Source organism: Macrobrachium rosenbergii, chromosome 6 (genome assembly GCF_040412425.1).
Source record: "Macrobrachium rosenbergii isolate ZJJX-2024 chromosome 6, ASM4041242v1, whole genome shotgun sequence".
Taxonomy (NCBI): domain Eukaryota; kingdom Metazoa; phylum Arthropoda; class Malacostraca; order Decapoda; family Palaemonidae; genus Macrobrachium; species Macrobrachium rosenbergii.
This window is the reverse complement of record NC_089746.1, coordinates 20,075,471-20,099,260: the sequence shown is the minus strand read 5'-3', so window position 1 is coordinate 20,099,260 and position 23,790 is coordinate 20,075,471. Positions and strand designations below refer to the sequence as shown.

The 23,790-nt window shown below is 36.6% G+C and overlaps 1 protein-coding gene across 4 annotated transcripts in view; it reads left to right on the top strand.

The window, feature by feature from the left end:
• The first annotated feature begins 8,803 nt into the window (after positions 1 to 8,803).
• The window catches only part of LOC136839274 (gem-associated protein 5-like), a 76,324-nt gene continuing 61,337 nt past the window's right edge, over positions 8,804 to 23,790 (top strand). The window contains exon 1 of one of the 4 annotated variants that reach the window (XM_067105073.1): positions 8,804 to 9,057. In XM_067105073.1, the coding sequence (XP_066961174.1) occupies positions 8,923 to 9,057 (135 nt within the window). In that variant the 5' untranslated portion in view covers positions 8,804 to 8,922. Of the gene's footprint in view, positions 9,058 to 18,322; positions 18,670 to 23,790 lie in introns of those variants that run through there. The other 3 variants (XM_067105074.1, XM_067105075.1, XM_067105076.1) reach the window with 3 other exon arrangements.

The following is a 23,790-nucleotide window of genomic DNA, read 5'->3' as shown; positions in this document are numbered from 1 at the left end:
CATGGCATGTAATACTATGGTCTTGTTGGTGAGAGTGAGCTCTAATAGTCGAGAGAGACTGTTTTGTGAGTGGTGGTTCTCTTTTGATGCTCTTCCGCGTGTTCAGAAAGTGCGCTACAGCTCTCGGTTGCCATACCAGTATACTCGGCGTTACAGTTAGGATAAGTGAACTGGTAAACACATTGAGATAAGCCGCCTGGTGGGCTGTTTCTTGCCTAGGTAAGAGCTAAACATGATTTTATTAGTAGACACAAACTTAAACCGTATCTTTGGGTAGGCATTTCCTAATACAGTACTCTGCAAATGTTTTTCCTTCAGAGCTACGATTTCTCAAATTATGGTAGTTTTATACATCTAACGCCTTTTGGTTAAATGAAAATTTTGATTTGTGAAATTAATTTTTTTATCAGTTACGGGTCTGAGAACGTTTTGATATTGTGACAAAGTGATTAGGAGCAAAAGCAATTATGTAAATCCAGAATTTCCTGTTCAGTTGTGTTGAACCTGAAGAAAACATTACATACTCGATTAGCAGGTGTCTATATGCTCTTAAATTTGTAAAGAAGAGAAAAGCTTAGGAAATGAAAACTTAGTATAGAGTGTGTGTTTTTTATGTAAACTGAGGTAGAAAGAGTTATATCGATAACGGAGGCGCCAAGGAATGGGAGTAAGCAAAACTGTTCAGTTTTACATTTAATATGTTTAAGTACGTGATCTGGATTTCATTCTCATAATTATCTAGAGACAAAATTGAAGGCCATAAAAGTGTTTTAGGAATTGTAAACGAGGGAAGTTATTTTTTTAACACCAGTTCTGTAAGAATTAATTTAAACTATATTTACAAAAGGAAATTATGTAAATATAAACAATAAAGACGACATTTATAAATAGGAACAGTAAATCATTCTTATGTTTTTTAAACACTGCATCTGTGTATGGAGAGGTGAGATGACATTTTTTTATATATCTTTTATGTGGCCATGATGTGTTGTTATTTTCAGTGCCGACATGGACTATTAGGGCAGAAAATTCTCTTGTCTTTTTAGGTCAAATCGTTTTCATAATCTTTGCCTAACGTAATTACGTTATGCATTAGGATTTTACACACGTAGTACTTTGATATAAGAACCCATGTCTCTTAATCCGGAACGTGAATTGCTCGTAGATGCACTTTCCCACGTTGGCACAGGGCTAGATCTAATTATATTTCACCTAAGCTCTACTGGTCTGGTCAAATGACTCGTTACCATAGACCTAACACTCATGGGAGAAGAAAGTTTTATCATATTGGTAAAAATGCAGTGAATAGAAGGGGAAAATCCAATCAATCCTTGTATTGAAAATTAAAATACCTAACTTGATAGTGTCAGTTTTAATAGCTGTTAGATTGCTGTTTGATTTAATTTTCACCCGTAATACTAAAAGCACAAAATTCCTGTTGATGACCCTGCAGTTATGTACCTTTTAGGAATTTAAAATTGGGTCTCTTTATTTTTGCAATATCGTGTGTTTGGCTTTCTTTTTTCCCCGCTGTTTTTTTTTTTTTTTTTTTTAACCTTCGTTGCCAAGAGTCATTGCCTGTCTGTCATGACATTCAGTTCTTTCTCACTGTAAATTACTATCGTTATATCTTCAATCATGGTTTCTTTTCTTTCACTACATTTTCTTCGTTCATAGAAAATGGAAAATTTTTTTTAAAAGGGCCGACTTCTGTATTGTATTTGTAATACCTGGTGAATTACAAAATTATAAACCTTTCGTAGTGGCGGATTTTTCATTGCTGTTTTAAGTAAATAAACTGACGCCTACTTAAAGGTTATTATATTATTTGTAAATTCTAAGCCGTAGTTCCGCGGTGAGCTAGACTATGGCAATTGACGTCTTCCTATGTTATTTTACTTGCTTTACAAGAATTTAAAGTAATATTTTGTCGGCCGGCTGTAACTAAACTGTAATTGACCTTTGAAGACTACACGACCGGGTAGCTCTAAGTCGGCATCCCGCGGCGAGCCCCCCACCCCCCTCCATAGCCAACACGGCAAAATTGTAACCAGTAAACACCCCTATGGATTTTTAGGGGTGTTTACTGGTTACAATTTTGCCGTATTAGCAGTGGAGGGGGTGAGGGGCTCGCCGCGGAACGCCTTAGATCTACCCCGTCGTGCAGTCTTCAAAGGTCAATTACAGTTTAGTTACAGCCGGCCGACCATACATCAATTTAAATTCTTTGTAAAGCAAGTAAAATAACATAGGAAAACGTCAATTGCCATAGTCTACTTTTTGTAATATTAAGAAACTCCTGTAAACTTTTTGTCTTCACAAGTTCCTTGTCTGATTTAGCTTTTCGACTAACGCCGAGATCTCTCTGAGGGGCTTTAAGAGTAGGTTATGTGCTCGGTGTGTGCTCAGCCGTTCGGCCTTCAATTTGTTTTTGATATTTGCATAGAACCTTAGGCCAACAACTTTACTGAAAAGTGGATGTTAATGATCAATAGATGTAGGAGCGATATGTCTTATCTAGTATTTAGAGCCACGTGCTTTTATGGAAGTGGTTAGTATTTTCGAACATGATTTATATATATATATATATATATATATATATATATATATATATATATATATATATATATATATATATATATATATATATATATATATATATATATATATATATATATATATATATATATATATATATATATATATATATATATATATATATCTCATTAGTTTTCCCCCTTTAGTTAAGTCTCATTCAATCTGGTTATTAGTCTGAGAAAAGATAGTTATCTACATGACAGATCCTCAACAAAGCTTATCCAGATCTGTCTCATATCCCACGGTGTAAGTGAAAAAAAGGGTTAAGTAAAATACGTAGAACTCTTCAAATGAGTCTAAGGGAATATTATTTCTCTTTCTTACAGGAATCTAATTATTTTTTTTTTTTTCATCCTTAAGACGCGAATATGTATGTTAGATGAATTATAGATTTTTCTATACATTTTCGCATTCTTTTTTTTCTAAATTAGCATTTCATTTGAAACCTACTTCTTTTTATGCAAAGGAATTGGAAAGTTTAGAGGCGTTTATCTCATTAATCAGATGTTTTCTACACGCCAGCTAACATTATAATTTTATTTCTCGAGGTAGCTTGATAAGAATGTCTAAATATGATGCAATGCCCTTTTACTAAAAAAAAAGGGCTAAGTTCTACGGAACATTGTGAATACGATCTATTATTGTTTAGGCTGGTTCGGTCCTGTTTTTGCCCATTTTCTTTCCAATGTTTCCGTGTACTTGTGGTCAAAGTTGTTCCTTTTGTAAATCTTTTACTACCCCTTTACCATACGTTACCATGTCATTAACATATCATTGTTATTCATTGTAATTTCCAACCTTATATTCATCAGAGCAGGCTCAAGAATTAGTTTCTGTTAATGTTCGACTATGATTAAGGTGGCGTTATGTCAACCTGGGCTCTTCCTCATAGAGCAGCCCGTAATATACACCACCACGGTCCAGAGAATGTCGGGGTTCGTGAAGGTCAACCGTCGGTAATCCTCTCCCCAAAGGGAAACGATCTGGTCAATTTGGGAGTGCTTTGGTGCGCCAAAATGTTGCTGATTACCGTATTTTACTTTTAGTATTTTATCATATACCCATGCCTAATTATTGTTAAACACCTATTGTTTAGAATGCACGCGTCTCAGATTCAGCACTTTGCCCATCAATAGTAACTTGCCTCGTATGATTTAGAGAGACTTATACCAGGTTTTGTTGTCGCTCTTCAAAGCAGCAACAGCTCCATCTCTAGCGAAGATAAATGTCAGATTTCTTATTGTTCATTATGTTAATGTTGTTTATTCCACCGGATCTATTATGTAGCAGCTAAAGCAACCTCAGTTTAAATAGCCTAAATTTATATATGTATGTTATGGTGTATGGATGAATATCATGAGGTTAAACAAGAGACGAAGACATGAATAGTTTAAAACCTCAGACTTTCTACCATTTTAACAGATTATATATTCATAAACAGCATTTAGTTAGAAAAATATATTTAAGACAACCTGTTATATCCCAACAGATCCCGAATTACAGGCCTCAAACACACCACTACTTAAACTTTCTAAGTAAATCTAATTCCTAGCTTGTGTACGAATGATAATCTCCTTCCTTTCCAGTCAGAACACTTGGGAATGGAGCAGTATCTTATTTTTAGTCCTGTCCTCTAAACTGCTTTAACACTTACCAGTGGAAGAGGATATTCTGTTGACAGTTTAAGGTCTTGGAGCAAGGCCATTATTTTTTGGGGTGAAAGTAATTAATGTTAATTGTAATTTATTATTATTATTTATTATTATTATTATTATTATTATTATTATTATTATTTTGGAGTTGGTTCTGTTTGTAAAAAAGAATAAGCAACCTTGTAATTATAATTCTCGTGCCGATATTTGGATACAGATAAGATCAAACTATGTATTCAAATGTTGAAAAAGATTTCAAGACTGGAATGACAATATTTTTCTCATTTTTTTTTAATTGAATTTGTCCGTGAGGCTAAGTAAACCTCTTTATGAACAGTTATCTATTCTTTTGCAAAAAAAAAAAAAAAAAAATGAAATTGACATTGACTATAGACGGAAAAAGCAGTTTATAAGAAAGGCACCAAGAATTTTCTAATCAGAATATGGGAAGGTTGTAACTACATTTATATTGACTATCTAGCATGTAATAATATTTTGAGTGAAATTAACGACAGAACGAAGATTACCGCAGAACTGTAAAAATAAAATATCAAAAGGAAATTTAAATGAGCAACAAGTAATTATAAAGGAAAATATAAGCTTCTGTATCACTAACTTGTACTTGGAACATTATTTTCACTTAAACTCTTTTTCTCTCATTTATTTAGAGGTATGCTTTCCTTGTTTAGGAAACAAGTGTCAAATCCAGGACTGTCTCATGTCCAAAAGTTTCGGCCATCTATATGTCACCCTTACAGGACTCTGATTAGTCTTCATGATTTTTGAAGTAGTTGTGAGTGACCTTTCTGAGACATGCATAAGCCTTTTGAATTGATTTTAGATTCAAAACTAACTGGTTGTCATATTAATAATGTTTAATACCGCTTGATACCTCAAGCATGTTTGTTGTAGCAAAAAATTTCATGACTTGAATTGATATTCTGCAGATTTTTCCAATATTGTTAACCTGTATACAATTATTTTTCTCCGTTAAATGTTGTTAATCTTGCATAATTTTTTTTATGAATCCACCAACATTCAATTTCTTTTGAACATTTTTTCCATCACATACTATATCAATCTCTCAAGTACGACATCATTACTGCCGCTCACCTGCGTATTTAATTTTTCTTTTATTTGGCATTTCGCAGTAGTTTAGGTAAAGAAAACTCAGAAATGTGTTAATGAATGGTTTATTTGGTTTTTGTATATGACCACTGCAGCGCATAAGTGACAAATAGTTTACAGAGACTTTTGCTTGGCACATAAGCATCCCATACTCTTGTTTTTCCTGAACATACCTGTCGCAAAATATTCATTCTACCCAAAACGTTACAATCCTGAGTGCATTTTACAGATTTATTTCTGTACAGAATTATTTACCATGATAGAGCGCTCTCTTGTAACTTCATCACAAAAGGTGGTCCCTAATACTTTCATAGTAGGCCTACAGTTGGTCTCGTGTAGATATTTCTAATTTAGATTACACAAGATTGTCTCTAACCAACAGTCACTTCCATCACCAGCCAAATACTGGCTGAGGAGACGCGACAATTTTTCCTGCTTGAACGTGGTTATGCCAGCGCCTCTCAAACTCTGGATCAGCCCCGCCATTCCGTACGCATCTGTCGACTCGCTTGCGGGTCCTTCGTGGTACACAAACGGGACGATGTTTGGATGGCTCCCCTGACGTTCAGTTTCTAACGAATTTCTGTCTCTCTGGTTATAGAACAGACGATTCCGCCACTGCCAAGCTATCGAACCCAATTTGCAACTCGCTCCCCAGCCAATCACAGTGCATAACCTCGACCGTACCTGCGTCTGTGACGTCAACGCATATGTTGCTGCTCTTGATGTCGTTGTGAGCGTAACCATGGCGATGCACACACCAAAGAATTAGTCCGGTCTTTACTAATACCGTTAGTATCAGGAGCACTGAAGGCTGTCTCGATAACACCCACCTAATTAGGGTTTCACCGTGCTTCGACATCACGATGGCATACGGCCTAAGCACAGCGCCAGCCATCACGGGAACTCTATGTACACCCGATGATAGCCAACGTCATAGATAACGTTAAGCCTGTCAAAGAATGGCTGACATATTTTGGCGCAGTAGCCATGCCAGCTGTTCGAAAGCAGTGTGACGACGGACGTGAGTCTGCTTCTAGCCAGAATTTCGTGAAAACGGATGGCACTCGAATCTAAAATAGTCACGCCATTTGCCTCCAGTCGCCTTCTCGCATCTTCTTGAATCGAACGGAATTATTCTATGTAATCTGGGTTGTCGCTGATTAAACTCATTTCTTTGACGAACCTGCAGTTGCACACATAACAAGCTAACAACTTTCCCTACCTCTCTTCTCCAAGCCCGTCACAAGTCTGTAGTGAACTCTACTTATGTAGTAAACGTCAGAAGACATCTTTTTGTACTCGTTTTCCATCTCAGTAATCATGTCACAAAGGACTGTACTTTGCACAGTTAGGTCCTCTCCTAGTTGTTACCATAAGTCTTCTTGGAAAGGAAAACATGAACAGGGTTGTGTGTTTCAAGAGTACTTTTAAGCTTTGTCCTGCATTCTCTACAAAGCTTGTGACGAATCCTACGCACAATGAAACCTGTGATATATGCTAACACGTTGCATTCTTCGAGTGGTAGGGTTTCCCCAGGGAGGGTCATTACTGACTGTACTGATACAGGAATTGGCAGAGAAGAATGTGTGATATTCACTGCAGATTTTGCAAAACCTGAAGTCCCTATATTGTTCAGAGTTACCAGGAAGGTATCAATGTCGTCTTGGCAGTTAGCACCAGCACGTGGAACCATAATAGCATCTACCATGACTTGTCGGAATGTAGTCCGGAACTGAAATGCATCTGGGTTGCCCCTGTGCCCACCTTTCCCCCCGAATTATTGAAAATAAATTCTCCAAACAATCTTGATTGAGTCTGTTGGATAATAGGTAAGACAGCATGTACTTTGAATGTTACTCATCCCACAACTGTAACAGGCCTTTGATTGTCATCTGCCATCCAGAGAGGCAAGGCAGCTTTCGTGGAGTGGGCAAAGTGATTTGAAACCATCCAACCATACGAGGCAGTTAACTAGAAATTCCTTGTGACCTGATTTCAGACTCATGGCATGTCGCATTTTTGAATTACTGATACGAGTTCCACTGTTGAAACAGTTGAACAATTGGTCCACCTTCTCAACAAAGTCTGTGTACTCTTAAATCAACACACAATACATCATGAGCATTTGACAGTTTGTGAAAGGATGTCATATCAACCAAATTAATTAATTAATTAATTAGATATAAAATAATTAAATAATTTAAACTCTCACTTAGCACAGTTCTCCTCATACCACACTACACCACCAGTGCTCAATTTTTACAGAAAAGTTTGTGTGACAACAGGAGTAGAAGAATAGTGTAACAATGTAAGAAAGAAGACAACTAAAGAAGAGACAAGAAAGAATCAAAAAGAAGACCACCCAAAGAAGAATCGAGAAAGAAGAAATCTAAGCGATTGTGACCGAGAGTTTCCGGTGAGATCCAATTAAACAAACAAACACTGCTATATGAAATAGCTTGAGCAGTAAGAGAATGCCTGATTCGCTACAACATCACTCAGTAACCATTGTTGTGTTTAGACAAAACATGGTGAATTGGTGAATGAAACAACCAGAGCAGAGAGTTTGGAATACATTATACTCTTTGGTCAAAGGAACAACGAGAGAATAACCATCATTATATCTCATAATTTCGTTAGTGTGAACTTAGTTTTGATAAAATATAACTGAAAACATATACTCGCCTTTCCTTGTCTTTGGGGAATCGAAAAAATGATGACTCAGGCCTTTTCTTTCTTGAATTATGACAAGCAATTAACTGCAGCACAGAACTGTGTCCCTGTCATGTTGTTGACATCTTCCAACTCCAATGAAGCAGTTACAAAGGGGAGGCACAAGTGTCCTCTCTTTACTTCTCTATACTCTTTGGTTAATTTAAGATGGACTCCTGTCAGATCGTGAGGATTCCTTTTGAAGTCAACAAAACTTTTCTTGCATTTGAGACTGTAAGTCGTGCCATTGGTTTGGCTTTCAGTTCTCTAGAAAAATAAAAAAACATACTCACCAGTTCAACCGAAAGAACTGAAAACAAAAAACAAAAAAATCATAAAAAAAATCCATGCGACAACGGACATGATGAATTATCATAACAACGAATTATAAGGGGAGAGAGAGAGAGAGAGAGAGAGAGAGAGAGAGAGAGAGAGAGAGAGAGAGAGAGAGAGAGAGAGAGAGAGAGACGGTAGTGCCGACCTAGAAAGGAGTGAGAGAGAACAGCTCAAGAAATCTACATTTAATAAACAGAGACTGTAAAATAAACAATCACTTAAAAAAAGAATGTTTGTTTATAACCTGCATATGGACCTAGTGACGTTGAGTAGAATTCACTCGATACAATTCTATTTTTATTCGCAAAACTTCGGCAACTGCAGTAATGGCCGTCCAAGACCTGACGTAAGCAACAAGCCTAAAAATTAGATTCCCAGGCCAAAACCCAGTCTCACCGGTGGCCACGGTCATACTCGGTACTACTCCGAGGCAGAACACAACGTCCCAACTCCCACCTGTTGTTCGCCTGATGGAGCCATTCGTCTAAGCAAAATGGAGGACGAAGTATTCTCCGGTTCAACGAAAAGCGTCGACTGTGATATAGGATCTCACACCTGTTTGGCGTTCAGACTCAGTGACAAACTGAAACTACTAAACCAAGAAGAATGGTATTTTGAGACAGAGGACGTGAGTAATGCTGACCTTATTTCTGTACTTTAATGTACTATTAAATTACTGTTATCCATGTGGTAATACGCAATTATCTATTATCCATACAGAATAGATGCGCACACACACACACACACACACACACACACACACACACACTTTTTTCTCAGCACTTGAAACTCGTATCACTTGATGCTGTCAGGAAGCCTCGTATTGTTCTGTTCGCAAGTTTCCCTTTGTGGGCAATGGTGGCAGTAATGTCACGCGCCCACGATCGTTTATTCTAATAATGTTTAAATATTGTCCCTGTATGGATGCCTGGAGCCCCCCAGGACCTTTTGCTTACATTCTCATTACTGGGCAGTATTCAACTTTGCAGCGTTAATTGATGATGCTTATGCGTAAGTGATTGTATAACTGCTTAAAATTTAAAGCGTCATACACAGTCACCTCAGTTTTCTGTATAAAATGTTTAATTTATCTTTATTTTGTATTATATATTTGTTCTTCCCTTTGTTATATGTTGTAATTCTTTTCACTGGAAGCTAGCTTTACTCAGGTGGCCAAAATTCTTAACTTTATGTATTCATTCATTTTCATTTCACCATTTTTTTCCATCCATGTCCCAGTATTTGCTTTGAAATGTAGGTTGTCCATTCGAATTTCCCATTATTTGCTTTCATTTTTCTTTCCCTTGTTTGCAAATCGGCATTATGTTCCCTTCATTATTACAAATGATGTTCCGTGTTTTTTTTTTTTTACTTTTTTTTCCCTCTAAGAATAAAGTATAAGCACATTGTAAACAATTGTAATAATGGAGACGCCAATCTAGGATTGTGGTGAGGATAACGGCAAAATTTATATTTCAAGTTACAGGTTTTATGTCAACATTATACACTCAACGTTACATGCAAGCCAACTTTATAGCCATAACTTCTCTCCTTCCTATCTCTCATGAAATAATGCGGGAAACACCTCTTTCTTTCCAATATACAGTCGTTAATTGCTCCGAAGCATTTACTGATAATCAATTTAATTAATGAGAAACTAGCTGAATCAGTTGTGAATGACATGATGGTGTGAGCATGGATCGATGTTTGTTTGGAGTTGTATTCGAGGAAACTTGCAAGCTATAGCTGAACCAGCTTTTTGATCAGTTTGCCCCTTAATGGCCTTGGTCAGCGAAGAAATGTGTGGGTTATGCGGTTAATCTTTTTTATTTTTTTACTCGAGCTAGTCTTGCTTATCTTAATGAGCAGTTCATGTGCGTGGTTTTGATCAGAGTAAGGAAATAGGATCTCTTTTTGCCTCAGTTTTGATTTTAATTTCACCCGAGAACTTGCTATATCAAAAGTTTTTAACTTTGGTATAAACTACCATTACGTTAAATCAAAATATACATCAGCTTGATTCAGCGTATTTACTTCGGAGGACGATTTCATTTTTGAACTCAAACAATTTTGCGGCATAGTTGCTATGAGAGACATTACTAAATTCCTTATTGTTGTGTTTGTTCTATGATGTAGATTTTTTTCGAAACACCATCCTCGTCTTTATACGAATCAAGATTTTGATTGACCTTAAATGTTAAAATGATCTTATCTGGCCTTCAGTATCGTAGTTTAGCTTATCTCTTCATATTTGTTAGGTTACTAGACATCAAGGAGAAAAAAGAACGTGAGTCTACTTTTGATTCCAGTATGAGTAGTTTTTAAACATGCCGAGTAACTGTATAGCCTAATAATTTGAATACTGTTTTCAAAAGTATTCTCAAAGCTAGAAACGTGATATGAAGTACGCTAGAACTTGATTACTGGCAATATTTACTGTTCTTTGGAAACTTCATAAGCTAAGATTTTTTATTTAGCGTAGGGAATCACATAGCCTTAAAAAGAGGCAGACAACAGCTATTCCTCACGTAAACTTTATGGTAGATGAAAAATCCGTATTTTTTCAATGACGCAGTTCTTAAAATTAGAACATAAGACTCTGTTAGCAAACGACATTAACACCACAAAGTTATGGACTTAATAAAGGCGAAACAAAAAGGAGAAAAAAATGTCAGCCACGATATGGGGAAGTGATATGTAACCTAGCAGATTATATATATATATGTTACAGTCAAACTGTGAAATCAGTCATTTCGTGAAATGACTGAAATTTCAGGCAGATAGCGAAATGCACTTAGGGACATTTGATCCGCCCAGGAGCTAGTACTAAACACGGCGAAATACATTTGACCCCAGGGACTAGTACTAAACCCGGCGAAACAGTGTAAGTGACTCACTGTTTCGCCGTGTTTAATACTAGCTCCTGGGGGGATCAAATGTCCCCTAAGTGCATGTCGCTATCTGCCTGAAATTTCAGTCATTTCACGAAATGACTGATTTCACAGTTTGATTGTACACACACACACACACACACACACACACATATATATATATATATATATATATATATATATATATATATATATATATATATATATATATATATATATATATATATATATATATATATATATATATGTTTTATTTAAGCATACATTTTCTTATGAAATATCTATTGAAGTTTATGGCATTATTTGCAAAGACTATATCTTTTTATTTAGACTTTGAATCTGTATAGATTTCTCTTTTTTCCTCTTCAGGCAAACTTCTCAGGAATAAAGAAAGATGATTCACGTTTGCTTCCATTTACTTCTTATAGTCAAAGAACCCTTTCCTCGCCTATCGGCAGCGTCTTCAGGATTAAATTACAAAATAATACAGCCTTGAAGATGCTGCCGATAGGCGAGGAAATTGTCCGTCGACTATAAGAAGTAAATGAGAGCAAACGTGAATAACCTTTCTTTATTCCTGAGAAGCTTACCTGAAGAGAAAGAGTAGTAGTAGTATAGACAGATTTAAAGTCTAAATAAAAAGATAGGCTCTGCAAATAATGCCATTAACTTTAATAAGAATTGCATAAGAGAAAATATACAAATACATACAAATATATATATATATATATATATATATATATATATATATATATATATATATATATACATACATATATATACACATATATATACACATACATATATATATATATATACACACATATATATATATATATATATATATATATATATATATATATATATATACATATACATATACGTACATACATACATACCCACATGACCTGATTCCCGGTCATATAACGGTTCTACCAGAACAAAGACGTACAGACAACTAGCAGATTTTCTGTTACGTCTCAAACATGAATTTCTATATGAATCAGTTCACCACTCCCTCCTAAAAGTTCTGCGTCTCGCAGGACTAGCAATACTATTTTTTTTTTTCTCAGTTAGTTTCTCTGCTATTTGTGCACTGTCATTTGAATACCATACCTCCCGACATATGTTATCAATAATTCATGCAGAAACAAAAACTAAAACTTAGCAAGCCAGGGTAAAATGGCGCAGTTACAGTTAGCAATTTACAGTGTTATGAATTCCACGCATCACATTGCTATGATTTAAAAAAAAAAAGGAGAAAATTATATAGGATCAATGGAATAATAATTTTTAGCTCCACACATTAACACAATTTTGTTAGAATTGGATTGTAAAAACGGCAGGTATTCAAAACAAGGCAAACACCAGATTACTATCAATCACTAAGACAAAATAATTTTGTACAAATCACATAAATTGAATAAAAAGAACAAATAACATAAAATAGACATGAATAAAATCAACCACAAAAACTGAGACAAAAGATCATGGGAGGCAAGTACATAGACACGCTTATGATGTTTTCTTTTCACAGCAGCACATGACAACATTTGTAACCTTCGTCTGTATGCACATTGGGTGCACTATTAATGATGCCCAGACATGCTTGCCAGTGCAAGTTCCGCCATTGGCAGCATCTCTAGCCCACCCCCCCCCCAAAAAAAAAGGATTCTCGTGTCCTCTTGAGGGACCTTTTCATACCTATATGTCCTACATAGGGACATAGGGACTTACATGTATTATGTGGATGGCTTTCTCTACCAAAGAGGGAGGAAGGACGACGCGAGATCGGATACCGTCAGGTCTCTCCTCATATTTATAAAATAAGATATCTCCTTCAGGGAAGAACATATCTTTGGGCACTGTTAGGAAATCGGGAAATTCGATACTCGCGCCCCTTATACATAAATCTTAACTTGTTCAATCGAGGGTTCGGACTTCTGACCCCTCATCACCTCTTCCACACTCCACACACTCTTTCACTCCCAGGACATCCGCTTCCTGACCCCACCTTGGAGCATCCGCTCTCTCGTTCGCACAGCTGTTTTGACTCTCACCCCTTCTCTCTCTCTCCCCAACTCATGAGTTACCGAGTTATTCCTGCTTTCTACATCGGGTGCCTCTGAAGCATGCAACTGTTTCTTTCGTCGTTGTTCCTCTCTCCTTGCTGCTCGGGGTGTAATTCCCATTATGGCACTCCTGGAGAGAGCATCAGCTACTTTGTTTTCCTTGCTATATGTTCAGTTACCACAATATCAAACTCTAATAGCCGCTCGATGCAACGAGCCTGGCGAGTGGTTAAATCCCCTTTCTTGAATAAATCTTTCAGTGGCGATGATCTGTGTTTAGGTTGACTTAATGCCCCAGCAAAGATTAGTGGTGTCTCTCCAGCATCCATAGAATCGCTAATGGCTCTCTATCGAAGGTACTGTAACTCTTCTCTGCCCCTTTTAATGCTCGTGATGCAAAACAAATTGGTTTTTCATTTCCTGCATCGTCAACTCTAGAAATCACTCCCCCAATAGCTATACTGCTCGTGTCGGTGGTTGCTATAAATGGTCGATCGTACTTTGGATAAGCTAACAGTCATTACTAGTGAGTGAAAACTTTAATTCTTGGAAAGCTATTTCTTCCTCCAGTCCCAAGCGAAAATCTGACTGTTTCCTCAGTGAATCTAGTGGTCTTGCTATTTTACCAAAATCTTTTATGAATTTACGATAGCAGCCTGTGAACCCGAGGAAACTGGCTGATTCTTTTGCATTCTTCGGTTGGGGAAATTCTTTAATTGCTGCTACTTTATCTGCACAAGGCTTAAGGCCTTCAGATGTTACGATGTGCCCCAAAAAATCAACTTCTTGATGAAAGAATTTACATTTGGTTAGGTTAATTTTCATACCATGTCGCTTTAAAGCTTCTAGGAGTAATGCTCTTCTTGCAGTACAGTATGTTGTTCTACTGCAGCCCCTATTATGATTATGGCATCTAAGTATGCAAACGCGCTGTGCGAAGCTGATACGGATATCATAACACGTGAAAAATGGGCAGGAGCGTTCTTTATTCCGAAAGGAAGGTAATTATTTTCAAACAATTGATCATTAGCTATAAAGGCTGTCTTTTCTTTGCTACTCTCGTCTATAGGTATTTAATGATAACCTGATTTTAAATCCAAGGTGGTGAAGAATTTACTATCTCTGACCTTAATCACGATCGGCGAGGCCCAAGGAAATTCACTTTCTCTAATTGTCCCTTGTTCCCTTAATTTATTAATTGCGTTCTCTACTTCCCGCTGATAACAAACGAATTCTATACGGCTTAGATCTTATGGGTGGTTGATCCCCGGTCTCTATAACAAAAGGAAAATTATTTATTCTGCCTGGGCTTTCGTCGCCAATCGCGATTACGTCTTGATAACTTTCAATAATTGTCTTGACAATATTTTGATAAGTAACAGGGGTAGACCCATCAGCTGTTCATAGGAGGCTATCCAGACGTTCTTCACCGTGACCCTGACGCGTGCTGCTCAAGGCCGGGAGTGGTGAGAAGCATCTGGTCACTCTCGCCCATCGATGGTTACCTGAGGCTTCACAGTCCGACGGCCGCCTACCGTACTTAAAACTAAACAACCTTTCATAGGCTGCACGAAGAGACCTCTGGCGTGGTGTTTAAAGATCTGCCCTGTTGCCAATTTTACAAAACAACTTTACAGACTTTGAATATCTTTGAGACAAACCCTGATGATATAATTATAAGATTATAGGGTTGTTTTTCATTTCCCGGTAATTTAATCTCCTTCCTGTTCCTCCCTGCTTAGGATTTGTCTTCAGTCCATTTCTTCTCCACAACCTATGAACAATAACATATTTTTCTTAATTTTACAAAGATTTACTCTTGTATATATAGCCCATTTACAAATGCTGCTGCTGAGACTGGCTGATAAATAATAGGTTTTAACACAACGTGAACGCAGGCAGGGGCCTGATCACGTGCCCCTGGACCGCTGGTGGTCAGAAGAGTCTTGCATGTAGCAAGATGGTAGTTAAACATCTAAGGCCATTTGGTTCACAAGGGCAGGAGCAGAAAACTTGAAGAGCCAGATAACAGGATTCTGGAAAAGGATTCCAGGTTAGCATTCAGGTATTCTGATTTTCTCTCACATGAAGTTACTTATTCACAATGGAGGAAATTATCAATTAGATTTAATTAGCACATGGTAACACTGTGGTGGGAATGCTCTAATTATTATCACAGGACAAACTTAATTTAAGCTTGGAACAAGTCATGAGGGCAAATGTGCATGCTAGGCTGTGGGAAACAAAGGGTCTTTGTTAGGGAGAATGAAGTGTTGGAAATACTGAAAATGGAGAGAAATTCACGAGAAGGAAAAGAGCACTGGTGTTACTTGCAACTTCAAGACGTACCTTACTGCATCTGTGCATGGGGCTCGCTTGCAAAAGACGAATTCCGGTCGCAGAAGTCCCAACACATGGCCACTGTAAAGAGAGAGGTCACCGAGGCATCCCATTCGATTTCTAGGAATGGGCACAGGACATCAGTAGATCTGGAAGGAGCAATAACAACTAGAACAAAGGTCGAAGGGAAATAGGTCTTATAGTTAAGACTAACTAAGGGTCAGCATAGCAGCCTGATTATGGTCCTGACTGGTCCTTCCCTAACGGCTTTCTGTCCCCTAAAATCATATGATATGGGGTTAGGGCATCTACATTTGTCCCCCCCCCCACCTCGTGAGGTCTCCTCCAGCTGCCAGTAAATTTAATTTCCTAGCTAACGGACTGGCGGGACGGATTTTCTAAATGCATGAAATATATATATATATATATATATATATATATATATATATATATATATATATATATATATATATATATATTATATATTATATATTATATATTATATTATATATTATATATTATATATTATATATTATATATTATATATTATATATTATATATTATATATTATATATTATATATTATATATATATATATTATATATATATATATATATATATATATATATATATATATATATATATATATATATATAAAGACAGTGCCACAAAGGAAAGAGAAACATTGAGTACTGCAAGGCCTTTTGACTTATAGTCCTTTGCTTAGCAGACTGAGGATATATAAAAATAATTTTACAAAGAAAGTTCATATAAATGACAGATGGGGATTACAAAGGAAGAAAATGTACCTGGAATCCAACAAAATTGAAGAATTAGCAGACCTACCAGAGCAGGGTTCATATTTAAGAGATTTTATTAACCCTGTTTTGGTAGGTCTGCTAATTCTTCAATTGTGTTGGATTCCCGGTACATATTTATTCCTTTGCAATCCCCATCTATCATTTATACAAGCTTTCTTCGTAAACCTATTTTATATTTCTTCAGTCTCCTAAGTAAAGGACTACAAGTCAAAAGGCCTTGCAGTACTCCATTGTTTGTCTTTCCTTCGTGGCATTGCCTTTATTTATATATTCATCACTTTCCATATTTTTGTGATTCAGTTATACATATACAATACATATTATATATATTATATATATACATATATATATATATATATATATATATATATATATATATATATATATATATATATATATATATATATATATATATATATATATCATGAAGCTACAAATGACGTTTAATATCCAATTCACGCTACTTCGGGAATATCCCTGATGGGGAATTATCACTGAAGGGGGATTTATAAGTGATAAGTGGATTGCTACCGCCGGGTCTCGATCCCTCAGCACAATACCTTCCAACAACTCCTGTCGACGGTCAAACCACTGAACCACCGAGACCCAGCTGTACCGATCCATTTATCATTTATCACATAAATTCTCCTTCGGTGATAATTCCCCATCAGGGATAGCCCCGAAGTAGGGAGAATTGGAATTATTATACAACATTTGTAGCTTCATGATTGTATATAAATCACGGTGTGATAAAAAATCAATATATATATATATACATATACATATATATTATATATATTATATATATATATATATATATATATATATATATATATATGTGTGTGTGTATAATATAATCCATAATATATATATAAATATATATATATATATATATATATATATATATATATATATATTATATATATATATTATTTATATATTATATATTATATGTATATTATATAATATATTATATGTTATGTATTATATATTATATTTATATTATATTGTAGGTATGTGTGTGTGTGTAAAGTCCCCACTACGCGGGTCGTCTATGATGGCGACCCGTTTTCTATACCGCTCCCATAGTAGCGGGTCAAGAAGGAGCAGCCATAGTCCCCGCTAAGCGGGTCTTCTATGATGGCAACCCGTTTTCTATACCGCTCCCATAGTAGCGGGTCAAGAAGGAGCAGCCATACTGAATCAACCAAACTGACCTATGTAAATTTATACCTGTTACTAACTAATATTGCATGTTTCTTTTGCACATGTATCAGAATGTCGTTAGCTAGATCATTGTCCATTTTTGTAACTCAGATTGTGTTTATTCATTGTAATTATTGTCAAGAGTAATTGACCTCAGGTCACCCTGAATCTCATTATATTCCTCGGCGTGACGTCAGTCCGCCGCTATATAAACCGCCTGTGCCCCGAATAAATCTTACGAGCTGCTCCAGGAGCAAGAGCCCGTGCCAGCACAAGGCTGGCTTAATCTTAAACAACAAATGAATAAATCAGCGGTAACTTTTCTCTTGCTCATTATTTAGCACCTTAAATGTGCACGCGCATGAATGTTTGGTCATGAGGGGTCTTATTGTAAATACGTTGAATGTACATTCAGATCCTAATTAAGGCATTCTTTCTGCGGCAATGAACTTAAACCGACGTACAGGACATCCATTAAAATGCTATTACTTAAAGTGATTCTTGAGAAGTATCACCAAACAAAACAAAACAAAAAAATTGAAATCAATGAGTTTTCACGGATGCGTAACGAGTTTTTTTTTCCCTCTTTTCAAGGTTTTCTGACTGATTTGTTTTAAAGAATGTGCTTGAGATCGCGTGTTGTTATAACGTTGAAGACAATTTGATCTTCATTTACGGTAAATGGCAAGCGTCATATGATCAGAGCCCGATATAATGGTAATAGGAGAGAGAGATATTTTCTGAAAAGGAAAGGGAGAGAGAACCAGCATGAATTTTGATTCCACCCCGCTGAATGCGTGAATGCCTACCTCAAAAATCGTGAAAGCTCGAAGATTAAGCACCTGCTGCGAGACTTGACTCTTTTGGAAACGTTGGCCAATGAAAGTCCATTTTCCCAGCTCTCCGAGATGGTAACGCCTGAATTTCACTTTTGCAAAATGTCAAGACAGGATGCATTAGTGTGTTTTATATTCTTTTGTGTCATGTAGTTTCACACAATTTTATATTTGGTAAAACTGAATACGACTACCGCCGCCTTGTTCATACCCGTCTCCGATCGGAATAGTTATCGTCCTTTGTTTTTTTTTTTTTTTTTTTTATGCTTGACTGTTTGTGGTATTTAGTGAAATATGTTTTATGTTTTACGTATGAAGGAGCTGGTACTAAACACGGCGCCTATTTTGCACACAAACGGGGATTTACCGAACCCATGTTCAGAAACTGGAAAGCAATGTTGTCATTCTTAATGAATAGCCTCTTAGGCCTTGTCTAAATGCCCAGGCCTTTTCTACATGCCCACAACACTATTTTTTCACAAGCCAGGCCATACAGTAGACATAGGCTGTTTTGTGATAAAACACTTGGAATATACAAAACAACAAAGGATGTGGCCCCTAGTCTAGGCTATTTACCCTGTCATGTGGCAAGGGTAATAATAGGGCCTGTGAAATTAATATTTCAATGCACGGTAATTGTAAATATTACCTCCGCGCCTGTTTTTACCTTGGAAACAGGTTTTTTCTACACTTTTAGGGCTTCTGATACTGGCAGTGCATTTGTTTGTTGTCGGCCAAATGGAATGTCCCTTCGCTGTGTTTAGTACTGGCCTGGGGGGGGGCCGCAGTACCCATACGTTAACAAGTTATTGCACTTGCCGGACAGGATATGAACCGTTCGAAACAGACGTACCCGTGCTCTGTCTTGTGAAGATCACGTATGGAGACCCCATTTTGGATGGACTTCAGGGGTTAATTACAGGTTAATTACATTTGTGCAATAAAAATTGAAGGTAAATTCATAATTAGCAACCAAAAACTTTAGAAAATTAAGGTTAGAAGGAAATCGCCTACTACTTGGATCTACCCAATGCACTAATATATTACACTTTTAATATTTAAAGGTGTGAATTTATGATAAGTCAAATGCTTTTAATGTTGAATGGCGAATAACCAGGGCAATTCCCCTTTAACATACCTTTAGCGTTCGCTCACCTCAGGTTTATAAGGACTTTATAGTGTCTTTAGAAAGTATGAATATTATCTGTTGTGTTCCTGAAGTATTTTTGACCTATTTTGAAACTGACAGAGGTTTTTCGCACCCATTGGAAATTATAGCACATAACCCATAGAGGGGGGAAGTATTGTTGTCAGTGCACCTCACAGGGTGCTCTGTAGAAATTATTAAAGGTTCTTTGAAGCATCCCTTCGGCCCCTAGTTGTAACCTCATTCATTCCTGTTGCTGTACCACCATTCATACAATCTTTCTTCCATCTTGCTATCCACCCTCTCCTAACAATTATTGCATATCCTAGTGCAACTGCGAGGTTTTCTTCATGTTACACTTCAAACCTGCCTACTCTCAATTTCATTTCCAGCGCTGATTGACCTCTTAGGTCCCAGTGCTTGGCCTTTGGCCTCAACTCGTATTCCATTCCATTCCATTATAGCATATGTAGCTATCACCAATTTTAGTCTTGTGGAACATCTTTGTTTGGTCGCTATAGTAAAAGCCAGGGCTCTTTGCAGCTAAGCCCTGCCCACTACACAACACTGATGAGCTAGCTCTCGAAAGGGAATGACGTCACAAGTACAGTAGTTAACAGTCCAAATGATTACCAGTACGGATTTGACTCCATTTGGTGACATTGAGCTCTGTGCATGATAACACAGATTTGAGTTCCCATAGTTGTGAAGTTGCAGTTGATATCTCCAATACAAGATATATTTGATTATATAATATTATCCTTATGAAGATCTCTGATCATTCTGTCTGTGCATCTTTATTTTTGTTCTTGATCATGCACAGCCCTAAATACACAAGCATCTTGCTTTTTTTTTTTAAATTGGTATTGGCCTACATAAGCAATTCCACATAGACCACATTACTTGAAACTAATCGTAGACATATGCAGCCAGACCCAATATTAGGGAATTAATTCATCATAATCGTGCATGTTAAATGTTAATATCATTGTGAGATTAGGCCTATACATTAAATTCTTATATTTTTGGGCAATTACAAGGCACAGGCCTACTCGTCAAATTCTTATATTTTGAGGCAATTGCAGGTCATAGGCCCATACATCATTTTCTTATTGCAAATAATTTTCTTTCCCATATTAATGTATATGCATAGGGTTGAATGTACAGTACTCGTTTAACGTATACATTTCCTATAAAATTTCCCAGCTAAACTAAATTAAGTACGTTCCAGAATGTGATATTATATGCATAATTTTTAAAAATTTCATGCCGAGACTAGATTGAGTCTGTTTGAAATGTGAGTGGAAAGAAAACAAATCAATAAACTGTCATGAATGTAGGTCACCAGCGGGTAGTCAGTCAGTACAATCCCATTTTCTGCTGAAGAGGAATGAGGTCATAATCAGTGATGAATAACACCATGGCGTGTATCAGCTTCCGCGTGGGCCTTTTTGCAATGATGCTACTGACGTAAGACGCAGAGGAAGTCTGGTTGTTTTCTTCAGTAAAGATAATGAACATTAAAATGTTACTAAAAATACTTAATCTTGAGAATTGCATAATTAAAAAAGATGGAAAGTGACGTACAATCACAAAACAGATATCAATAGAAATTGAATGAAAGTAAAATAGATTTAAGCAAAATATTCCTGACAGTCTAATCAGCCACGAACCTGAAACCTATTCACCAAAAATTCACTGGGGCTCAGTTTATGACAAATTCACTGTCTGCCACCTGGTGGCTGATAAAGCGATGCATTTTGAGAGATTTCAAAGACAGATATTTGCCATTCAAGCCGTTTATGTGACTCCAGGAATGTATACCTGACACTGATGGGAATTGATTCGTGATGATATCTTGTGCTGTTACAACGCTTATGGCAACACGGCAGCTTGGCCAGGAACTGAGATACACTGGTTATTGTTGAGAGAGAGAGAGAGAGAGAGAGAGAGAGAGAGAGAGAGAGAGAGAGAGAGAGAGAGAGAGAAGAGCTTTTTTATCGGTTAACAATAGGTCTGCGTGTGGGAAGGCTTTATGTGTGGGCGTGGTTTCAAGTATAATTAGGCAGTTTTCTGTCATCTTCATTCATCCTCCAGCTATTGGCTCATGGATGAATACCATATACGGTTGAATGTCTGCAACCTCCGCTAATTCAAATATCTATACAAGGGCCTCATCAGCAGTACAACACCCCAATATTCATATCACATTAAATTTCTGTTCTGATACTTCTTTTAGTCTATGTGGTCATCCCTCCCCCCTCCCCCTCCTCTTTCTCCAAAGATTTTTGAATCATGAACTCTTTGAGCAGAATCTCTAAGTATACCTTAGTTTTACCAGACCACTGAGCTGATTAACAGTTCTCCTAGGGCTGGCCCGAAGGATTAGACTTATTTTTCGTGGCTAAGAACCAATTGGTTACTTAGCAACGGGACCTACAGCTTATTGTGGAATCCGATCCACATTATAGCGAGAAATGAATTTCTATCACCAGAAATAAATTCTCTAACTCTTCATCAGCCGGCCGGAGATCGAACTCGGGCCTAGCGAGTGCTAGTCCACAGCTCTACCGACACTCCCAACGAAGAGCCGCAGATTCTCTACACTGACCAAAATACCTACAGTAAAAACTGTTCAAGTCTAACCATTGTATATACTCACTCTTTCATCTAACATTATCTTGTCCATTAGCTATCATACCTTAATGTGACCCGCTCTTTTGTACCTAATATCAAACTTCAGCTCTCGATCAGGATTTGAACTCCCATCTAAGATGCTCTGAGTTGCCAGCACACAGCGTTTCGATCACAAAAATTGATAAAAACCTCTTGCTTACACTTGGAAGTCAGACCCATTTGTACCTACTTGGTATTCACCTCAAATAATTTTTCATAACAAGTTGTATTGCACACTAGGATATATGATGTTACGAACCACCTTTCCACGCAATTTTAACACGAACGTCATACATTATATATCCAACAAATAAATTATATATATATATATATATATATATATATATATATATATATATATATATATATATTGTGTGTGTGTGGGTGTGTTTGTGCGTGTATGTGTGTGTCTGTGTGCGTCTGTGTGTCTGTGCGTGATATGATATCATAAATTCATGTATAATCGCATATATTTCATTCAGGAGTTTAAACTTGGGTAATTAATTAACATTGCTAAGAAGCTTTTATTCACAGAGATATATTGTAAATAAGCTGTAATAAAAATTTTATAATTGAACGAGAGAGAGAGAGAGAGAGAGAGAGAGAGAGAGAGAGAGAGAGAGAGAGAGAGAGAGAGAGAGAGAGAGATGCACTTATAATGAAATACTGTTTGATTAGGTCAGGAAGAGGAATTACAAACCAAAGCAGCCAATCGTAAGTATTTTATTGTCATTTTATAATAAGTCTTCACTTTTCCTGCTGGCCTCATACTTTAAAGCTTAAAGTTTTTCTCAAAAACAGTTTTTGAAAAGATGAAACTGACTGGCTAATCTGAAAATCCGCTGACACTAGATAAAATCAATCCTATAATTACATGTTCAAAAAATTTCATTTTTTTTACCATGTGTTTATTTATTTCTCCAGCATTTAATAAGATTAGCACTAATCGTTAAGGCAACCAGGATAATGAAATTAAAAGAAATTTGATTGATATTAGTATCTTGAATAAATAAAAAAAACTTTGTGCATTAGAGAGTGTCTCCAATAATTAATAAGCCAGGCTTTAATCGTTAAGGCAACAGGGATAATAAAAGGGAAATAAACCTAGTAGTTATGATTATCTTGAAAAGAAAAATCTTCGTGCATTAGAGAGAGAGATGATTGACTTTGCTTTAGATCTGTTATGCTTCCTAATGACTCAGTGTTGCCTTGCCAGTTATCTCCTACTCACTGCTTATTGTTATCGATTCTGCCGCCCTACTTTTACTGTTTACATTGTCGTTGCATGAGATGGCAGAGAGAGAGAGAGAGAGAGAGAGAGAGAGAGAGAGAGAGAGAGAGAGAGAGAGAGAGAGAGAGAGAGAGAGTGCCGT